Source organism: Tachysurus fulvidraco, chromosome 17 (genome assembly GCF_022655615.1).
Source record: "Tachysurus fulvidraco isolate hzauxx_2018 chromosome 17, HZAU_PFXX_2.0, whole genome shotgun sequence".
Classification (NCBI taxonomy): domain Eukaryota; kingdom Metazoa; phylum Chordata; class Actinopteri; order Siluriformes; family Bagridae; genus Tachysurus; species Tachysurus fulvidraco.
In genome coordinates, this window is record NC_062534.1 from 9398309 (window position 1) to 9418665 (window position 20357).

Below are 20357 nucleotides of genomic sequence, written 5' to 3' on the forward strand. Positions count from 1 at the left end.
TCAGAGAGCGTGAAGGATTGTAACGTGTTAGAAGACTAGTTAGATACATGGGAGCTAAACCATTAAGAGCCTTGTATGTAAGTAGCAGCAGTTTGTAATCAATTCTAAACTTAACAGGTAGCCAGTGTAGAGATGATAAAATTGGGGTTATATGGTCAGAGACAGGTAGGATGTTTCTCAGCTTGGCAATATTTCTAAGATGGAAGAAGGCTGTTTTTGTAGTATGGGCAATATGATTTTCAAAGACAAGTTGCTGTCTAATATAACACCCAGGTCTAGCTACTTCACTGTCAAGCTACTAGTAACAGTACATCCCTCTAAATGTGAGTTAACTTGTTAGAGTTTCTGTCTACTGGTAGTATAAGTAGTATTTCTGTCTTATCAGATTTTAACAACAGAAAATTGCAGCTCATGCAGTCTTTTATCTCTCTAAGGCATTGAGTTAGTTTGGACACTGTGGCTATTTCATCTGGTTTTGATGAGATATATAACTGTGTCATCAGCATAACAATGGAAACTAATCCCATGTCTTCTAATAATATTCCCTAATGGAAGCATGTATATTGAAAAAAGCAGAGGTCCTAGAACTGATCCTTGAGGAACCCATAATTAACTGGTAATAAACTGGAGGATTCACCATTTAATTCTACAAAATGGTATCGGTCTGACAGGAAGGATCTCAACCAACTTAAAGCCTGTCCATGAATACCTGTGTAATTTTGTAAGCGATCTAGAAGAATGTTGTGGTCTATAGTGTCGATTGCAGCACTAAGGTCAAGTAGAACTAATAAGGACATACAGTCTTGGACTGAAGCTAAGAACAAGTCATTTGTAACTTTAACAAGTGCAGTTTCTGTGCTATGATGGGGCCTGAAACCTGACTGAAACTCTTCAAGGACGTTGCTCTCCTGTAAGAAGGAGCTCAGTTGAACAGACACAACCTTTTCAAGTATTTTAAACATAAACGGAAGGTGTGAGATAGGTCTGTAATTTGATAGTTCATTTGGGCCTAAGTTAGGTTTTTTGATGAGTGGCCTAATAACTGCCAACTTAAAAGACTTCGGGACATAACCTAAAGATAACGAGGAGTTAATGATATTAAGAAGAGGCTCACCAGCTTTATGTAACACTTCTTTCAGTAGTTTACAGTACATCCTAAAGTGTATTGTTCTTGTTTTACCTCAAGAAATGTACTTACAACTGCTCTATTTTATTTAATTATTTTTGTGTGGAATGTCTGAAAAACAAGTTAGTTCACATTTTCACTCATCACATCTTTTCACTTATGACAGTTGTTCACCTCTGTTCCCTTACCTGTGTCATAAAAATGCGTTTAGATTGACTTGACCACAAGGGGGTTTATAGAACTGGTCCTTGGTATTTGCTTGTTCACCAGAGGATAAAGAAGAGCTTCATAGCTAACATCTACTCTGGGACAACAACAACAACAACAACAACAACAACAACAACAACAATAATAATAATAATAATAATAATAATAATAATAATAATAATAATAATAATAAATTATTAAAAACACTGTCAGTAAAATATGTTCTTTACTTTACGTTTTTTTACCACGGCTGACTTTTAGCTGACTTCCAAGTGAAATTCCTATATGAATGAATTATCAAAGGGACATTTGAGGAAACCCTTCTATGATTAAAGTGCACTGAATTTATATTAGAAGTGACTTTAACTAAAGAACCAGATTAATTCTATATGATTCATGAAACTGTACTGGGGATATTCCTTTCACTAAGTGATGAGTAACATATAAAACCTCTTTCTAACATGCAAGAAATGGGTATCAAAAAATAGCAGAAGTAGGAGAGTTTGAGCAACCGTCACGTCCCTCAGTGAACGCCCCCACAGTTGAGCAGGAAACTCTATCAGAAGTGATAAACGGAGACAACAAACAGCACCAGAAACCACAGGGTTGAAGATGAAAAGAAAGAGAGGCGATTGTAAGTTAAAATATTAAATATATTACAGAAATGCAAATATAAAAAACAAACTAAAAATAGAGACAAAAATATCAATTGAAAGAGGAAGTGTGAAAAACAACTAAAGGGCTTGGCTGCCTCAGTCAACTTTTCACAGTTTTGGTTTGAGATCACATGGATGGATGTCACCTTGCACTGCATTTTCCCTCCAACTGTTCTATAAGAAGCGAAACATATCTGCTCTACTAGTGACACGGTAAGACGCCAAGCTTTAAAACAGTTATTATTATAACGTCAGTAGAACAATTCTGGCTTTATGACGATAATCTGAGGTAGAGGGCAAAGACTTTTTGCTGATGTTTTGCTCCAAAAATACTGAAGCCTAAACATTTCAGTACTGCCCAGTTGGGTATTAAGGGGATGGGGGAAGCAGGGAGTGCAAAGATAGGGGTGGGATCTGACACTGTCCAAGAAACTTCCAAGATATGGCAAAAACAACAACCTCACTGAGAAAAAGATCTTTTTGAAGGAACAATTTTTTAAAGGATTTGTAAAGCCTTACAGAACATTTGATAAGTGACAAATAGAAAAACATATAATGATATTATGTTTTCTTTAGACCTGAATTACCTTCATATAACATCATATCCTATGAAATGTTAGAAATTTTCATTATACTTGATATGTCTGTAACTGACTAAACATTTTAGATATGGCTCAGTTATTATAATATTAAAGTAAAATTTCCAATCTTACTTTTACATCTTATCAGACAATTATGGAAAGTAGAACTTGATAGCCAGATTTATATCTGTAAAACCTCATAATCATATCATGTTCCATGGCAGAAAAGGTACTGTTTAAGCAGTAACAAATGGAAAGAAAGGTGATTCATTTGATGAGTGCATGTGTCAGACTCCCACAACAAAAGTGACACAGTTCACTTGGGATTTCCCACAGAGAGATTGTTCATATCAATTAAGCCCCAAACTCTTATGCCAAATGGGTATGTGTGATTTCACTAATGAATATAGTACTTTGCTGTTTTGACATGTAGGGGATAAAGCTCTTTGCTTCTCAGAATGGCTCTGGTTGACTTCAGCTTTTGGGTCAGGGGGAAAAGGCCAAACAGAAGGATTCATTTTTGGCAGCCTTCAGCAGCTCAGCTCCACAGAGTTTGCTTAAAACATCTTTTCTGGCTCCACTTTTCCCCACATACTATCTGCTTGGCTGTATGAAATCTAGAGAGTATCCTTCATCAGTGAGAGGCCTTCTGTCCCCCAGGACACTAGAGAGCTCATCTATGTTGCTTAAACTAAACAACACCTCTGGATTAAAGGGCAGGAGTGGTTTGTTGAAATATTCCATGCACTTTGCAATAATTAAAAAAACAAAACATCTATTTTGCTGTTCAGACTGTGAGAACACTGAGGAATTGTGAGGAATTGTGCTGAAACTGTACTTAATAATTAGTCTAAGTAACTAGTCAAAATGATACTTTTCCAATTTCACACAATTAAACAAAATTTCCACAGTGAAATATAACCACTTTTTACGATTTCATTAATAAGAAATTAAACAAATTCTGACCACATCTGTCATGTTTCATTTATGCTACTCTTTAATATGATCAAGGATATCACAAAGATTATACTATGTATAATGTATGGTGTTCGATATGGGAGTTTATCAACTAAGTTAAAATGCATGTCATAATTATGGTTTGGAGAGGCAGAATTTTTTTTAAACGTACTTGCAATTTGTATGAGATATATAAAAAGTCTTTTTATGTTTTTTAACGTAATTTTAGTTTTCTTACACTCCTCCACACTACATCGAATTTGTGTTGGAAAGATAAGAGCCTTGGAACTCCCATTTCCAACAAAACCTAAAGGTGCCAATGTTTCAATTATTATCTGTGTGAAATATAAAACTACCTTTTCCTCATTGAGAATTTCTTTCGGCCAGTGGAAAATTTTAAGAAATAGTAGCACACAAAACCAACATTTTCATTTTTGGACCAAAACTTCAGAGCTAAAATATGTCTTCTTTTAAAATGTATCTTGTAATTATGAGGAATTACAATGTTAACTTTTGCTTCATGACTCTACTTTCTATTTAAGTCATCAACAACCAAATGAGTTTGCCTTTGTTAGCAGTAACAGTTACTGACAATTTTGTGTGAGCAATGAAATGTTTTTTCATTTGTTGAATTATCTATAAAAGAAACAAACAAATGTAGACTGCACTGGATGAAGGCCAAACATACAACTGCATCTACTCACGCTGACATAAATGTGGTCCAAGCTCACACTTAAGGAACCACTGGCCCTGCCATCACATCCTGCATAATCACTTACGAAGGCAAGCAAATTATCAACAATAACAGTTTTTTAAACAGGCAAAATATTTTTCTATACCTTTAAGTGAAATTATTCTGGAATAATCTAAAACATCTAAAAAATTAAACTTAACATCCCAAAACCTATTGCCTCTGTGTGCATGTTCAACTGACTTCACCCACATGCTCACCCATTTACTTGCTTCAGAAAACAAGTTTGCTTCAGCTTGAGGTCACGAACAGATGGCCGCACATTGACCTTCAGGGTTTTTTGGTAAACAGCAGCATTCATGGTTCCATTTATCACAGCAAGTGATTTTCTAATTTGCAGTGTTACGTTTGTGCCAGATGTAATGGGACACACACCTTCCAAAAACAGACCACAGAGAATTTTTCCAAAAGTCTTGGGGGTCATCAAGATGTTTTCTGGCAAATTATAAATGAGCCTTTATGATTTTTTTGCTAAGCAGCAGTTTTCGTCTTGGAACTCTGAAATGCAGGCCATTTTGCACAGTCTCTGTCTATTGGTGGAGTCATGAACACTGACCTTAACTGAGGCAAGTGAGGCCTGCAGTTCTTTGGATGTTGTTGTGGGGTCTTTTGTGACATCTCCGATGAGTCGTTGCTACGTTCTTGTGGTAAATTTGGTCGTCTGGCGACTTCTGGGAAGGTTCACCATTGTTCCATGTTTTTGCCATTTGTGGATAATGGCTCTCACTGTGGTTCGCTGGAGTCCCAAAGCTTTAGAAATGGCTTTATAACCTTTTCCAGACTGATAGATTTCAATTACTTTCTTTCTCATTTGTTCCTGAATTTCTTTGGATCTCGGCATGATGAGTAGGGTTTGAAGATCTTTCTGTCTACTTCACTTTGTCAGTCAGGTCTTATTTAAGTGATTTCTTGATTTCTGAAAGGTAAACACATCACATGTTGTATCTCATTGAATGGGAGGAGTATGGTCCTAAGGACCAGTACTGGATCATGGCTCATGTCATCTCCAAACCCAGCCTGTGGCATAAATCCCTTGTGGACTGCTAGAACACACAGGGCCTCATCCTAGGGCCTCATCCTAGGCCTAGGAGAAACATATCTTCAAAAATATCTTCATAATCACTTTTTAGGATGAATGTTTAAAAACCAAAAATACTATAAACAGCCCATCTTAACAAACAACTAATTGTTAATTCACAGGTTTCTAGGTTTAATTGTACTGTGTAGAACATATGCCTTGATAAGCTTCCTTAGGTTTTAATTAAAGAACTGCCACTGGCAAATAAATGGTGGCATGTTGTTTCAGTCTGTACCAATGTCACTTTACAGCTCCAGCATCCCTAGTTTGATCCTGAATGCTGTCTGTATGGAATTTGACATGTCTCACCTGTGTCATACCAGGTTCTCCTGCTTCCTTTCACCACAGAAATGCTGGCAGGTGGATTTACAATGCTTAATTGTGAATGAAAGTGTGTTATTGTTGTCCTGTAATGGACCTGTGTCCCATTCAGGGTGTATTCTTGCCTGACACACAGTCTCTTTGAAATATGCTCTGGGTCCACAGTAACCCGGAACAGACTGAAGCTATTACTAAAGAATATATATATATATATGCCAATTTTCATACAACACAACATCTAAAGTTGAACAGAGATCCACAGTGACTCATTATGTGCTATGTTCTCTATATATGAAAAAGTTACATGATGAGAACCAACACCGGGCTGACATTTTTAAAATGCTTATAGAGCAAGACTGTGTGGTGGAATTTGGCTTGCAGGTAGATGAATTGATTTGATAGCTTTCTCTAACATAGTTATTTACTATATTGTTTTTGTGGATTTAATTAAATAATGATGTAAAAGTTTGAAAATGGGAATGAATGAACATGAGGATGAACATGATCCTAATGTATGTACATAATACCTTAATATTTACCTTGAAATTCTGGTACTGTAATCTGCAGACCAACTATTTGTTGTGTTGTTTGTTGTGCATGTTATGGCTAAGAAAAAAACCCTGTTTCCCAAAGAATGTTTTTCACAGTGCAACCTTATATGATGCAAAACCAAGGCCCCGACTTTTTACAGTATATTCCCCTCTGACAAGCTTCACTCTTCGACTCATTCGCCCTGACTCTCACGGCTACCTCCCCACACAAAAGGGAGGAAATGTCCTGGACCTGTTTTCACCCATTCTTCTCCAGCTACAGACATAACTGCTACCCCACATCACATCTCCGATCATCACCTGGTATTCTTAACCATCACTCTCCCTATCCTACCTAAAGCTAACTTTCAGCATCTCTTACACTATACTACAACACTCTGTCTCTCCTTCTATAGCTTCTGGCACTTTTTCATCTCTTCGAGATCCTGACTCCTTTTCCTCACTACCCTAGGACTCTTGGACTTTCCACTCCTCCCTTTCCTCAACCATGGACTTTCTCTGCCCTCTGTCCACTAAACTTAAGAAGACTTCTTGTTCTGCTCCTTGGCTTTCAGATGTGTTGCACAACAATTGAAAAGAGCTAAGATCATCTGAGAGAATGTCGAAGAAATCACAACTTGATGCAGATCTTACCACTCTTACCATACACTGCTGGCCATGTTCACTTAAGACATGATTTCTGCCAAGACTTCCTTCTACAAGGAAAAGCTTGAAGCTTCGGCACGAGACCCTGATAAACTTCACAACATCTTCTCTTCTCTAATCAACCTCCGGGCACCCCCGCTTCATCCTCCCTGACTGCAGAAGACTTTTACCACAAAAAGATTGAGAAAACCTGCAGGAACTTCATTTCTGCCCCTTCCACTATGTTCCAGACCATCTCACAAGACCTTCTGCCCATCATCACCATGATCATCAGTAGATCACTAACTACCTTCAAAAGAGCAAGGGTTATTCCCATCCTGAAGAAACCTGCTTTGGATCCATCAGAAATCAGTAACTACAGACCAGTGTTACCTTTTCAGGTTTCTTTAGAACATTCTCTGCCTTACAGAACAGCCTCCAACATCACAAGTCTGGCTTTAAAGCAGCACATTCGACAGAGACTGCCCTTTGCATGTCTCTGAGAAACTGTGTGCTGCTAGACTATCCTCATCCTCCTTGATCTTTCAGCAGCGTTTACACTCAACCACAAGACTCTCTTGTCCACCCATTAGCTACACACATCAGATTCAAAACACTGATGCTTGCCTACAAAGCAAAAAATGGACCTGCTTACCTCAAAGCCCTCATCACTCCTTGCACTGCACCTCGCACCCTCAGAGATACTAGCAGTGCTCAACTGGTCCCACCATCTCTCAGGGTAAGAGGTAAGTATACAACAAGACGCTTTTCTATTCTGGCACCGAAGTGGTGGAATGAACTTCCCCTAAGCGTCCGACCAGCTGAGTCACTGGCTATATTCAAACGACATTTGAAAACCTACTTCTTCGTGAAGTACTTTCTAAAAGTACTTTCTTTAAAATAAGTAAACAAACAAACAAACAAACAAACAAATAAATATATTGAACAGTGTTTTAGGCTCATGGTATCTTAAGGCTAGTAAACCAGAGTTAATGTATTCATTGATTGCCACCACTCCCCCTTACTTATATGTTTTGTGATTCTGGTGCTTGGCAGAGTTTTAAAAGCATTGACAGTGCAATATTTCATACTGGATGCAACTGCAAAGACTATTATAACGATGGCCATGGCCATGTTACTTGACACTAATGCTGCCTGAGTAAATACCATGCATGTTCATTCTCACCTAGCAACAATTTAGCACAGCCAATCTGTTTATCTGCGTATTTTGGTCAGTGGGAGAAAATCAGAGAACCCAGAGAAACATGGGGAATATGAAAAATGTTAAACTGCAAACAGACAGTATCATAATTTCAGGATTTAACACGGTCCCTGGAGCTGTGAGATTGCAACACTGATTAGTAACCACTGGTATATAAGCACTATGTTATCCTCTTTTTTCACTGTTTATGTTGTCAGCAAACCGAGAAGATAGGATAAGCGGTAGAAAATGAATGAATGAATGAATGAATGAATGAATGAATGAATGAATGTCAATTATGTCAATTAAAAAGTAAATAATTATATTGGTCAATATATAACCAATGTTTGTGTCATGTTTTGGGACTGGTTGTTGAAGACAAGGAGGTTAGGGGAGTCATGCTTTAATATTGTGGCCTAGCTGGAATATGGAATAAACAGGCTGGCCATAATCCTAGCAAAAATGCATGACTAATGCAGCCCTTTTTTATTTCCAGTTTAAACAGCATTCTAGAATTTATTAATAAAATCAATCTTTAAACTGACATAACAATCGTGACTTGGTATAGTCGAGCAGGCTAAATTTAGACACAATCTTATACCTTATGCAAGATTGTCCAGTAAACTGGTCTCTGACAGCTGAAAATTAAAAACTTAAATTAACTGCTAGTCATTATAGTGACCAAACATGACCCCTAACTGTTCTTACAACTTCCAACAGATTATATGAGCTGCTGCATATGTAGCGATCATATTTGCATGTTTGTGAGGCTATATTTTGAGCAATACCATGTAGAGTAAAATACCATAAAGATTGCAGAGCAAGCGTAGAAAAAAGACAACAAACTAACCTCTTTATAATTAATTTTACTTCCAATGTAGAGTCAAAAGCAACATATCTCAATATTCACCTATTCTCAGACAGAATTATTTTTCCCTCCGTGCCTTTGTTGGTAATGGTTCGGGATTACTCAATTGAATTTTCACAATTTTCCCATCTTAAATATTTAAATATAACATCTTAAAAAACATTACAAGATAATTTCTATTAAATGTCAGAGCAAAGCTTAACATTAAATGTTTTTTTCCAGGTAAACCTAATGATGAGTGCTGTTTATTGCTGATTAGCAAGTAGACCAAGGTTTTATTTTATTTCATTTATTTAAAGTAGTGCTGTAATACATGAATAGCAGAAGCAGCTCTTTCATTTCATCTTTTGCTTGATTTTCTTCAGCTCTTCAGATAATGTTGATTCATGCAAACAATGATTTTTTTTGTGTTTTTGGTTTAGCGTACAGTACCAAATACGAACAGCTCACATAGACTGAATCAAAGGGTGCTTTATTTGTATTCCAAACTGGTTTAGTACACCCTTTTGTCCTTCTTATCCCAATACCTTTACAGCACACTCCACAGTGCAAAATACTATAAAGCAACCACAACTGACAAACATATTTTTAAGCACGTGCAATGCATGCAGTGCAAAAAAATTGTTACAGGCAGCTGTGAATATGGAAAGTCCCATTATACTGAGGTGTGAAGTGTAGGAGGTGAATTGCTTGTTTAAACATTCTGAACCCACAAACTGACAAACAGTAAGGTTCATTATGAGAAAATCATTTAGCTGGAAGTCACATGCAACTCACAATAGTGCAGCTTATTTATTTATTTATTTTCTAACAGAGCTTGTACATACAGTGGTTGTAACTGAAAAATGATGGCTGTAGTTGGTTGATTATTTACCAAGACTGATTTACAGAGCTTAACATTCTGCCAATATTCGAGAAGGTGTTAGAATGAAATGTGAGTGACAAGTGATAGTTTTCTCTAAAATCTATGAATGAGTATTACTTTCAGAGTCACTGTTTGTGCAATTACTAAATTAGATTTTAAATCATATTTTATAATGAAGCATGTACTTATTAGTAATTGACTAAACAAGAGAATGTGAGTGAGTAATTCAAGCTCACTATGAGATATGGTTTGTTGTGAAATATGTAAAGAAGATGCAAATAATGTATGCCATTCATATCAGTACCTCAGATTAGCTTCAGATACCAGCTGTTATTGGACCACTACCTATGCAAATCCCTGGTTCTGAGCATATGTGATCGGCCATATGAGGAATTTGGTACCTTCCCACACAGTCAAACTGTTCCTAATCTGTCACCGTATGTTGTCTTTCAGGACTGGAAACACTAAAGTGACACCATGACACTGCAAGAACATTAGGACCACTGCTCCATCCCTGTTCCTTAGGGGAAAGGTCAGCACTGGATGGCAACCAAATGGAACAGCGTGACTTTTTTGCACCAAGTTTGGATAATATATTGGGGGCCAGAGGTGTCTAAGGACCTCAGTGTAAACAAGGACTGACGTCCATCAGTGCTTTAGAGCAAACCTTCAGATCTGGACCAATGACTGGAAAATGAATAACATCACTTTTGCATGTGAAAATGAAACAATATACAGTGATATTAAAAAATACCAGCGTTACACCTATGCAATCATCTACACAGTAATCCTGGTCCCAGGGTTGATCAGTAATGTTTTGGCACTTTGGGTTTTCCATGCGTATGTGAAGGAAACAAAGAAAGCTGTGATCTTCATGATTAATCTTGCCATTGCTGATCTGCTCCAAGTTCTTTCATTACCTTTGCGCATTTACTACTACCTGAACCAATCCTGGCCCTTTGGCCATGCTATCTGCATGTTTTGTTTTTACCTGAAATATGTCAACATGTATGCTAGCATTTACTTTTTGGCATGCATAAGCATAAGACGCTGCATGCTTATCATCTATCCACTGAGATATGGAGCAACAAAACGGTGGCGAGACCGCACATGGTGCGCAATAGGCTGGTTCATCGTGTGTGTTGGATGCCTGCCTTTTCCTTTGCTGAGAAAAAACTCTGAACCCACCAACTTGGAAGGATCTAATAATATCTGCTTCTCAGAGTTACCTATGGTGTCTCTATCCATGGCAAGTGGAGTGACACTTGTCACAGTGGCAGAACTCGTCGGTTTTCTGTTACCTCTAGCAGTGGTCCTCACTTGCACATGGTTAACTGCTGCAAGTCTGCGTGAAAATAACTGTGTACTTCAAGATGCTGGAGAAAAACGCAAGGCTCTCAAGATGGTGCTAAGCTGTGCAGGTGTCTTCCTGGTTTGTTTCATGCCTTATCACATAACCTTCCCTTTGGACTTTTTAGCTAAATCAAAAAAACAACTAAGCTGTGCATTCAAAATTGCAATCCAACGCTGCCATCCTATAACCTTATGTCTGGCCAGCTTTAACTGCTGCCTGGACCCAGTGATGTACTACTTCACCACCGATGAATTCAAGAGGCGTCTTTCAAGGCCAGAGTTGGTAGAAAGCTTCCATTTGCACCGCAGAATCTCCTGCTCAACAACTGAGGTGAAAATGTTGCAGTCTGAGCAAGAAGGATGAATATGACATTAACTTCATTAACTTTAGGAAAGACCTTTCTGTTGTCACTAACACTGAGGGTAAAATCTCACAAAGACTGCAGACAAACAATGAAAATAAATACAGAAGCTACTTTCTAATCCCATAGTCCTTATTCATGGAAATAACTATGAGGAACATTTAAAAATACGAATAACCTGCACTGAGACCAGTAATATAATGTTGATATATCCAATGCTAAATATTTATGAAGGAATGTGCCCTGATAACTGGATATGTGAAAGCAGTTTGATTCATGCCTATTTAGAGAATCATGACAAAATGATAAAAAAAATCACTGTCACAATCAAATGACAAAATCACTGTCACCAGTGCCAATCCTGAGACCTATCTTTCTTCTTGTAAATATGGGGAAATTATAATGTGCTATATGCATATGATGACAAAGTGCATGTTTATTTTAAAATTATGGTTTAGCTAGAACACATGAAAATAGATCTTTAAGGCGATGGAAAATGAATGTTCCAATGTACTACACTCAAAAGCAGGGACACATTTTATATAGAACAAAATAATAGAAAAAGAATAGAGAAGGTAGTAAAGGAAAAGAGGAAGAAGGAAATATCCCAGGCAAACTGATACAGGATGCAAATTGACTGCACTCATGGACATGGCCTACATTGATCCAAGGCAGTGAACATTTTAGCTGGAATGGGGCATAAATATTGCTAAATTTAATAATAATAATAAAAATAAAATAAAGAAACTAAAATATGTGTTAAAATATATATAATATGAAGGGGTTATGTTTCTTTCAATGTTTAACATATTTAAAAAAAAAAAAAATTTTAAACAGAAAAGGAATTCAAAGGCTACTGTAACAGTCAAACACTTCAAACATATAAATTGCAATAAGTATTTTTTATATTTATCCAGCGAACAATTACCTCAGTATGTGTTACAATTTGATTCTTAACTCTCTCATAAGTTTAACTGAAAGAAAACACATGTATTTGGGTTATGGGTTTATGGTTATTCCGCACACACCAAATTTCTCACTTTCATTATATTGTGAAATTGTAATTTATTTCATTAACATATCTGCTGTTGTATGCAGTCTTAGAAATGGGCACTGAAAACATTTCTTTAGCTGGTAGGCTAACAAAGCAGAAGTAAAAGCCTGAAAGTTGTTATGGTATTATTATGGTACAGTATCTCTTGCAGCAAAAATAAAAAATAAAATAAAGATTAATAAAAGGAAGTTATGGAGCCATTTTTAAAGCCTAGTACAGGAATAACCTAATACATTTATCCAAAGCTACTTGCAATTGAGAAAGGAGCTGGCTGAGGGTTCAGGGACATGCCTAGATGTGCCTTTTTCACAGTGGGATTTAAGGTCATTCTCTTAGGTCCTTTACCACTGATAAATTTACAAGTGCCTCCATTTTATATCAGATTTAACAAACATACTTATGTAGTTTTATGTGAAAGAGCAAAATAATGCAAAATGTAATGTTTTTGTTAATAATTTTAGTACCCTTTTATCACATATAATGCTCAAAATATAGGGTAAATTCCAGCATTCTGCATTTTAAAACACAAAACACTATCAACTATCAACAGAAGTTCATCTTTACAATTATGTGAAAATATCTGAAGCAATGTAACATGTCAGGGTTTGCTCAACCTTTTGCAGCTTGGGATCCCTTTAACATATAAATGAAACAGAGATGGACAAAGAAAGTTTTAATACTATACAAATCCCAGGTTATTTAAATTTATAAAATATTTTGCTATTTATTGGAGTCATAGTTTGTTACTATGAATGTACACAAAGTTTAAAAAAAAAAGTTGACAGTTTAGAAGACTACTTGTTTTTACATGTGGCCTGACAAACTGGCTTGTGAGCGAAAGAATACAAATATACATAAACAAGTATATCAATAACTTGTAATGGTTGTCAATTTTTTTTTAAATTTATGCTGTTAAAAACAGAAATTAATCACATGCATATTAGTAAACTTTCTTAGTCCAGTGTATGTGGGTGAGATGAAATATTAAAGTGCATTTTGCTAAAGTTAGGATTTCATTTATGCTGCTCAATGAAGAAGTCATCTGCTTGGTTCAACAGCTCAACAAAGTCGATGCAAGATCAGAGAGTAAAAAAAAGCTCTGTATCGAAGTGTGACCAAAAACCAAAAACAGCTGGCTAGCCTTGACACAGCCACTTTCACAAGAACACTTGACAACAGAAGTTGACAATACTTTTGTTGTCAGTAAACATCAGGGTATTTAAAAAAATAACTTGTTCTTTTATGCAGTTACATACAGCTAAATCAACGGCTCCAACTTCTATAAGATTTCAAGCCTGTTTACAAAAAGCCTAGAGAAATTACAATACACATATCATTTACATAGCATTATTTAATAAGTCCTAAAGTAATTTTCTGATCAAATAGTTTTATGCTCAGACACTAGCCAATAAACACAGACTTTAAGTAAATAAATGCAGTTTTATTTTCAAACAAACGTCAGTCAGCAGTTGAAACTTTCAGTAGTACATTTCATTGATTCAGTCCAGCATCTTTCAAGTCTGTTTTTCTGTACATACAGAATGACAGCAACAGAGACCCCAGGCTTGATTGTCATTTTCTAAGCAGCAGTTAAACTACGAATCTTTCCAAAATATACATATCAGAATGCAGGGAATTTCAAAACGATTGAACAACCACAATGCCGTGCAGGGTTTGTGCCAGTTGGCAGGGTGTTGCGATAGAAAGCCATTATGACAGATGCATAGACAAATAATTACACCAATACGAATTGAACATGTTTACAGTGACCTGCAACAAAATCTCAGCATGCAAGATGGCAGACTGGTTCTGCTTAGACAGACACCTTCTTCTTATTAATTAAACAGCACTCATGATGTTGGAATGAAGAAAAAAAAAAAAACCCTGCTGGTGAAGTGAAGTTTAACAGCATCTCAATGCTACATCCTTTAGCTGAAGGATAAACATCAAGTCCTCCAAAAAAGATTTAAAAGGCCTGAGCAGAAGGTTCAAGCAGTTGATCAGTCGAGAAACATCACTGTCTCTGCAGTGAACATTGCAATGTGGCTCACCACAGATGTTTAGGGCAGAGATCATCGAATGGTAGAGGACAGAGATGGCCAGGCTTGACCACTCTTGAGTGTGAAAGTTTACAAGAAGCTGTTAACAATTATAATCTGTGAATGTTCTAAAATCTTAGCGTCGTACTACATTTATACAGATGTTCCTTCATTATAAGGAATTTATAATTTAGATTATGATTTAGCATGTTACAATTGGGCAATGTCTAATTATACAGATATACTGTACATTAGCAGAAACACTGGCAGATGCACTGCTACAGTCAGCTAAATCGGTAGACATGCGGAAATTACACATGGTTAGTTCCTCAAACACATGAACACAAAAGTTGAATTTTAAGAGTTACACTGATCAGATATCTAGAGACCATGTGGGTCTTTACATAGTAGTGTGTAATAGGTTAGAGGAAACATGTATGTTGTTAATATCATACAGAATAAACTAGGTGCATCAACATGTGCTTAGCTAGTATTACTTCTGGAAAAAAAAAACAAACAAACAAAAAAAAAAACACCCAAACAAACAAAATATAGCAATTAACTTAGGTTTACCCAGGTTAGCATATTGCAGTTCACAAATCATTATCCACAAAAAATGGTGACAGAGAAAAGAAGACAGGCGCTGAAACAAGGTTTGATTTGCAGTCAGGCTGTTGAGTGAATCACACAGTGTATAGTGACAAAGGTGTAAGAAATCACAAACTGCTTTACGAGAGCTACATCACTACACCTTAAGTGGAAGAGAAAAGTCTGCTGTCTCTATGATACAAAACACCCTATGTTCAACACTACAGCAGGAGTTGGAAGACAGACCCTTTCCTCTAAGCCCTCCTTTGCTCCTTCTTTTAGCTCACTTCAACTCTCCCTACCCTGCAACAAAAGGTGGATGTCTGTCCAATCCTGACTTCCTGCTTGCTCAGGCCTGGCAGATCTTTGTTTCGGTAACAAACTTATTCTCAAAGTGGCGTATTATGTGGCAATCCTCCACTGAGCGTTTCTGCAGGCCTGCAAAAAAACAACACCACAACATTAAAACTTAAGGCAAAAAGGCATGTAGCCTATATATCGAACACATTAGATACAGAAAATGGGGCTTGCATATTAAATACATGTCAGCACCTAGTAAATGATGTCTTGATTGATTTATACTACATGGACAAAAGTTTGTGGACCCTAGACCATCACACCCATATGGTTCCTGTCCTATTCCAAATTTAGGCTTTATAAGAAGATCCACTGTTCTGGGAAGATCTGGCATAAGAGTTCCAGTTCATTCCAAAGGTGCTCAGTGTAATAAATGCTCTGTGCAGGCAACCTGAGTGTTTCCACTCCATCCTCGACAAGCCAAGTCTTTATGGCACTTGCATTTTGTGCACAGGAGCACTGTCTTGGTTAGGGCCTATTAATTGCACTGAAGGCAAATCTTATTGCTACAGCATACAAATAGGGAAGGCCCACATATGGGTTGATAGTCGGGTGTCCACAAAACTTTAGCCTTATTAATATGTATAGTAATAGATTTATTGAGCATTTAACGAAGGGTGCATGCTTTAATACCACTGTATTTCAGCAGAACTTGGTAAAAGGATGCTTGCTATTGCAATACCTTGCACAAAGTTAATAGTAACTATAATAATAATAATAATAATAGGGTTTATTTTATACAAAAACCACAACAAAGTTGGTCGGTTACCCATTATTTCACTCCGGCGCTGCATCCTATATGTTGGTCTGTCCTCACACAAGCTGTAAATATAGTAACCCAAAGGGGTAAGGTCATCAATGCGCTCAGTCACAACCAGATCCTCATGCACCAAGTAAGTCTTGTACGAGCCAGACTGAAACAGAAATGGAGAAAAACAATCTATTAACATGATTAGGCAACATTTATTATTATTATTATTATTATTATTATTATTAGGAAAGTAGCATTATTTGAGTATGGAAATAATTATTCAAAATGACTTATCCTAACTTTTTCTGTTCCAAAAACTGAAACTGATTCCAAATAAATCTGTTATAAATACAGATTGGGTGGGCTAAAAATCAACCACTTTACATTTAATTATTACTTTTAAACATCAGATATTTCCTGTCCACTTTGTCGAACTTTTTTTGTTTGTGTACTATGCTAAACTGATATGGTTAATAGTCATAAGTGTACAACAACTGTATTAATGAGGCACTGTAATAAAATAACACAAAATAGCCAGGCCCACATGCACTCATTTCTGAGCAATACCATGATTCAGTACACATGGAGGCATTTGAGGCATTGTGATTATCATTAGCATTGTATAGGTTTAAGTAATATTAATCAAAACAGTATGCTGCGAAAGTGACTGGCTTAAACATCCTTGTACAGTCCATGCCTCAGCAGATCAGAGCAGTTTTGGTGGCACAATGGGAGCTAGATTAGGAAGTATATATTACAATATTAGGCAGGTTGATTTAATATTATGTCTGACTGATATAAATTTCAAGAAAACATGGTAGGTGCTTTTCACAGCAGATAAGAACTACCTGCACCTATCCACACACACACAGACACACCATGAGCTGCAAGAACAAATCCAAGAGGTCCTGGGGCAGCATCACCGTTGATGTGTTGAGAGGGATAACAAAGCATGTCTTCAACGTTAGGTCCAAATAAGCAGTCAGCTTCTGTTGAAAGATCATTTGAAACTGGTTACAATAAATAAAAAGGTCTAACATATCCAATATTCAATATCAATTGAATTCCAATTAAACAGTAATAAATGAGTCAGGTTAAGCATAGTAGAACCCCTATAAAATGTATTACTCTTGAAATACAAAGCCTCATACATCCATCTGCCTCATAGTCATGATTGGTAGCAACATGACAGCACATATTACCCTTTTAAAATCATGCAGGATGTAAGCTGGGTCTCCTGCCCCAAAGCGAGGAGCAGGGACATTAATGATGGCCACGTTGTCACGGATCTCCACATCCTCATCAACACGGGGTAGGTAGTAGGGCGCGTGAGCCTCCATGTCCATGGGCATATCAGCACTGTCCATATCTGTGAACTGCATGGATCCATGATAGAGTTTCTGCAAAGCAAACAATAGAAGATAAGGCAAAAGCATGACACAAAATAAGAACTGAAAAAAACAAATAAATTATAACAGGTTTGCTTTCGAGTATGACAGCAAATAATGAAACTGTACTGATTATAAAAAACAGTCATACATAATTCCACTATTATGTAAATAAGAATAAATATTAAGTGCAAGCAAGCTGCACTCACATTCACCCTACATGCATACATTTCAAAAAGAGGAAGTACCCACACATTATACAATCCATTTCATTCCAACAAAAATAAACTAACTTCAATTTTATAGACAGAAGGGGGCGCTAACTGCACAATATACTAATACTGTGACTACCTGATTCACTCTTTGACCAAACATTTCCTGTGATGATCATGATCACACAATATAAACTAAAATGTGAACTCATTTATTAACTAAGAGACATGTGTACCTGACCAAGGAAACACACCCTGGAAAGCAGGCAGGCAGAAAGACACTCGTGCAGTGATGCAATACTGAAGGGATACTAATACAAGAAAGTTACACTAAAAGGTACTTGAAAAAGCATCACTCTCCCAGAGTAAAACACAGACTTAAATTCTGTAGCTTTATTACTTCCATTAGATCCAAGGCAAATATTCAGTGAAGTTGGTTGGTGGTTATATTTACTTTTCCCCCAAATTAAAAGTTTTGAGGTAGAAAATTTGGTTTAGGAAAAGGTCCTCTTGCAAATGTACGATTCACAGAACACAAGGGCATTACACAAACTTGCAACACAATGGGGGAAAACCCTTTACAAATTTTCAGAACATGTGAAAAGGAATAAGTAAACAAGGATCCTTGAAGCAGACGTACCTTGGGTGTCAAATACCTGTACACACAAGCTCCACCAACAACGAGGCCTGAAATGATGAAGGCCAGGCCGAGCAGCGTGAGCAGACAGCGGCCAGTGGAACTCTCGCTGCTGTACGCAGAGCCTGTCTCTGGGTCCTGGCCATTAAACATCACAAACCAAACAATTAACAAATAAACTGTCAATGCATAGCTCTCCTGTATTCCGAGAGTTATTTATGGGTGACCATAAATAACATAAGACTACGAGAAAGTGTCATTGCGTCTGTATCTTGCCCTGGGCACTTGTCATTCAAACAAAGAAAGGCCATTTAGTTGAGCATGTATTTTGAGTCTGTATTCAGGCCATTAAGGGGAGGGAAAAAGAAAAACATTTAAACATTAGGTTACAAACCTCTCTGGAGAGCTCTCTTTAGTACAAGCTTTATAATTACAATCTTAAACATTTTTCCTAGGGAAAGATACAGAACCATACAAATCATTTATTTATACTGTCTATGATGATGTACTACAGACTTAGACTAATATAGAAAAAGTTGTATTACCAAGCTTTAGGTTAGAATAATATTTATGTAGCCTAGTGTGTGTAACATTAGCGTAGATGCTTTAACAATGATGGTTCTAACAGTTTCAAAGTATACAACTTAATAGATTATATTAAGTCACAAACGGACAGAGGAGGCCGTGGTGGAGCTTCAGCTAACTGCTAGCAGTTTAAAATGGAGGACCAACTCCGAAACAACGTAATCGCTCAGGCTGCGTTCAGAATGACTATCAATAAGGAATTTAGTGCACGATATAGAGTGTAAATCCTATTATTTGCCAATCTACAAAATGCACATACATACAGAATAATAATGCATTTGATTTTTAACCCTCGGTGTCTATATACAATAACGCCATTTGTAATACGGTGGTTAAATTATTTTGGCATATATACAGATGTATATACATATAAACTCACTATGTACAAGCGTATGCAATATATCCTAACAACATACATGAGCTATTTCTATTTCTATTCCATATAGGCCAGTGGAAGCGTCTGCAGCAAAAACAAAATCTCACCTTTTCTGAGACAGGAACTTCTTTTACAAACGCTTTCTGCGCCAGAGCGGAATTAAATGCTATCTTCACCATGTTCTTAAGCCAATGCGAAAAAGAAAGCCAGAGAAAAATCTATATATGATTTATAGGTTCGACAAAACCAAAACACAAACGCGTTCCGACAGTCCTGCAGTGCTGTAATGACGCACTTTTGTTTGCAATTCTGTTCGTCGGATTTCCGGTTCCTTCTTTCCATATAAGGGGGGAAAATATCCCTATTAACGTTCACTATAAACCAAGGATCCGGATACCCGAATGATTCACCTGTCAAATGTCTTTTTGGCCACAAAAACATAGGATATTATATACATTTCCAAATGCTTAAAGAGAACTATAAGTAAAGGGGGTTTATATATTGGCAGTTTAATTTGAGTTCACATGAAAAATGTGAACCTGAAAACTACATGTATTTCTAAGTTTGGTTACTCTGGAACTGTGCTGCGGTTGCTGTTAATGTGAATACAACAGGAAGTAAAGTTTTTTTTCTTAAAGTTTTTTTTTTTTTTAAATAATTTTATAACAAATAACAAATTGGAATGCAGAATCAGAATCCGGTTTATTGGCCAAGTGTGTTTACTTACACACACAAGGAATTTGGTTCCAGCTGTTTGTGACTCTCAAAAGTACAGACATAAAAAACACTATACTATACATTTAGCTTGGACTATACAAGACAAGACAAAACAGACTGTACAAGACAATGGAGACGATGTAGAGTCGTGC

General features: G+C 36.8%; 2 protein-coding genes across 4 annotated transcripts; one reads left to right on the forward strand and one right to left on the reverse strand.

Moving 5' to 3' along the window:
- The first annotated feature begins 1861 nt into the window (after positions 1–1861).
- On the forward strand, positions 1862–14392 carry gpr174 (G protein-coupled receptor 174). 3 transcript variants are annotated; one of them, XM_027135595.2, is made up of 3 exons: positions 1862–1967; positions 2090–2202; positions 10240–14392. In XM_027135595.2, the coding sequence occupies exon 3, from the start codon at positions 10481–10483 to the stop codon at positions 11501–11503; it is 1023 nt and encodes a 340-aa protein (XP_026991396.1). In that variant the 5' UTR covers positions 1862–1967; positions 2090–2202; positions 10240–10480; the 3' UTR covers positions 11504–14392. The 3 variants fall into 3 exon arrangements, with proteins under 3 accessions (XP_026991396.1, XP_026991395.1, XP_026991397.1); XM_027135594.2 differs by having other exon boundaries at positions 1862–2202; XM_027135596.2 differs by lacking the exon at positions 2090–2202 and having other exon boundaries at positions 1865–1967.
- LOC113635879 (integral membrane protein 2A) lies at positions 13982–19804 on the reverse strand. The gene is made up of 6 exons (XM_027135597.2): positions 19596–19804; positions 18531–18665; positions 17493–17690; positions 17169–17279; positions 16309–16453; positions 13982–15620 (listed from the first exon to the last, which is right to left on the reverse strand). Exons 1-6 carry the CDS (start codon positions 19665–19667, stop codon positions 15532–15534), a joined length of 750 nt encoding a protein of 249 aa, XP_026991398.1. The 5' UTR covers positions 19668–19804; the 3' UTR covers positions 13982–15531.
- Between the last annotated feature and the right edge of the window lie 553 nt (positions 19805–20357).

Excerpts from the sequence above, each read along its gene's own strand:
- gpr174 (XM_027135594.2), top strand. The coding sequence starts at position 10,481 with ATGAATAACATCACTTTTGCATGTGAAAATGAAACAATATACAGTGAT.
- LOC113635879 (XM_027135597.2), bottom strand. The coding sequence starts at position 19,667 with ATGGTGAAGATAGCATTTAATTCCGCTCTGGCGCAGAAAGCGTTTGTA. Across the intron at positions 18,666-19,595 it reads AAGTTCCTGTCTCAGAAAAG|GACCCAGAGACAGGCTCTGC; the intron begins GTGAGATTTTGT and ends TTTAATGGCCAG. Across the intron at positions 17,280-17,492 it reads TCCTGCATGATTTTAAAAGG|AAGCTGACTGCTTATTTGGA; the intron begins GTAATATGTGCT and ends ATCTTTCAACAG.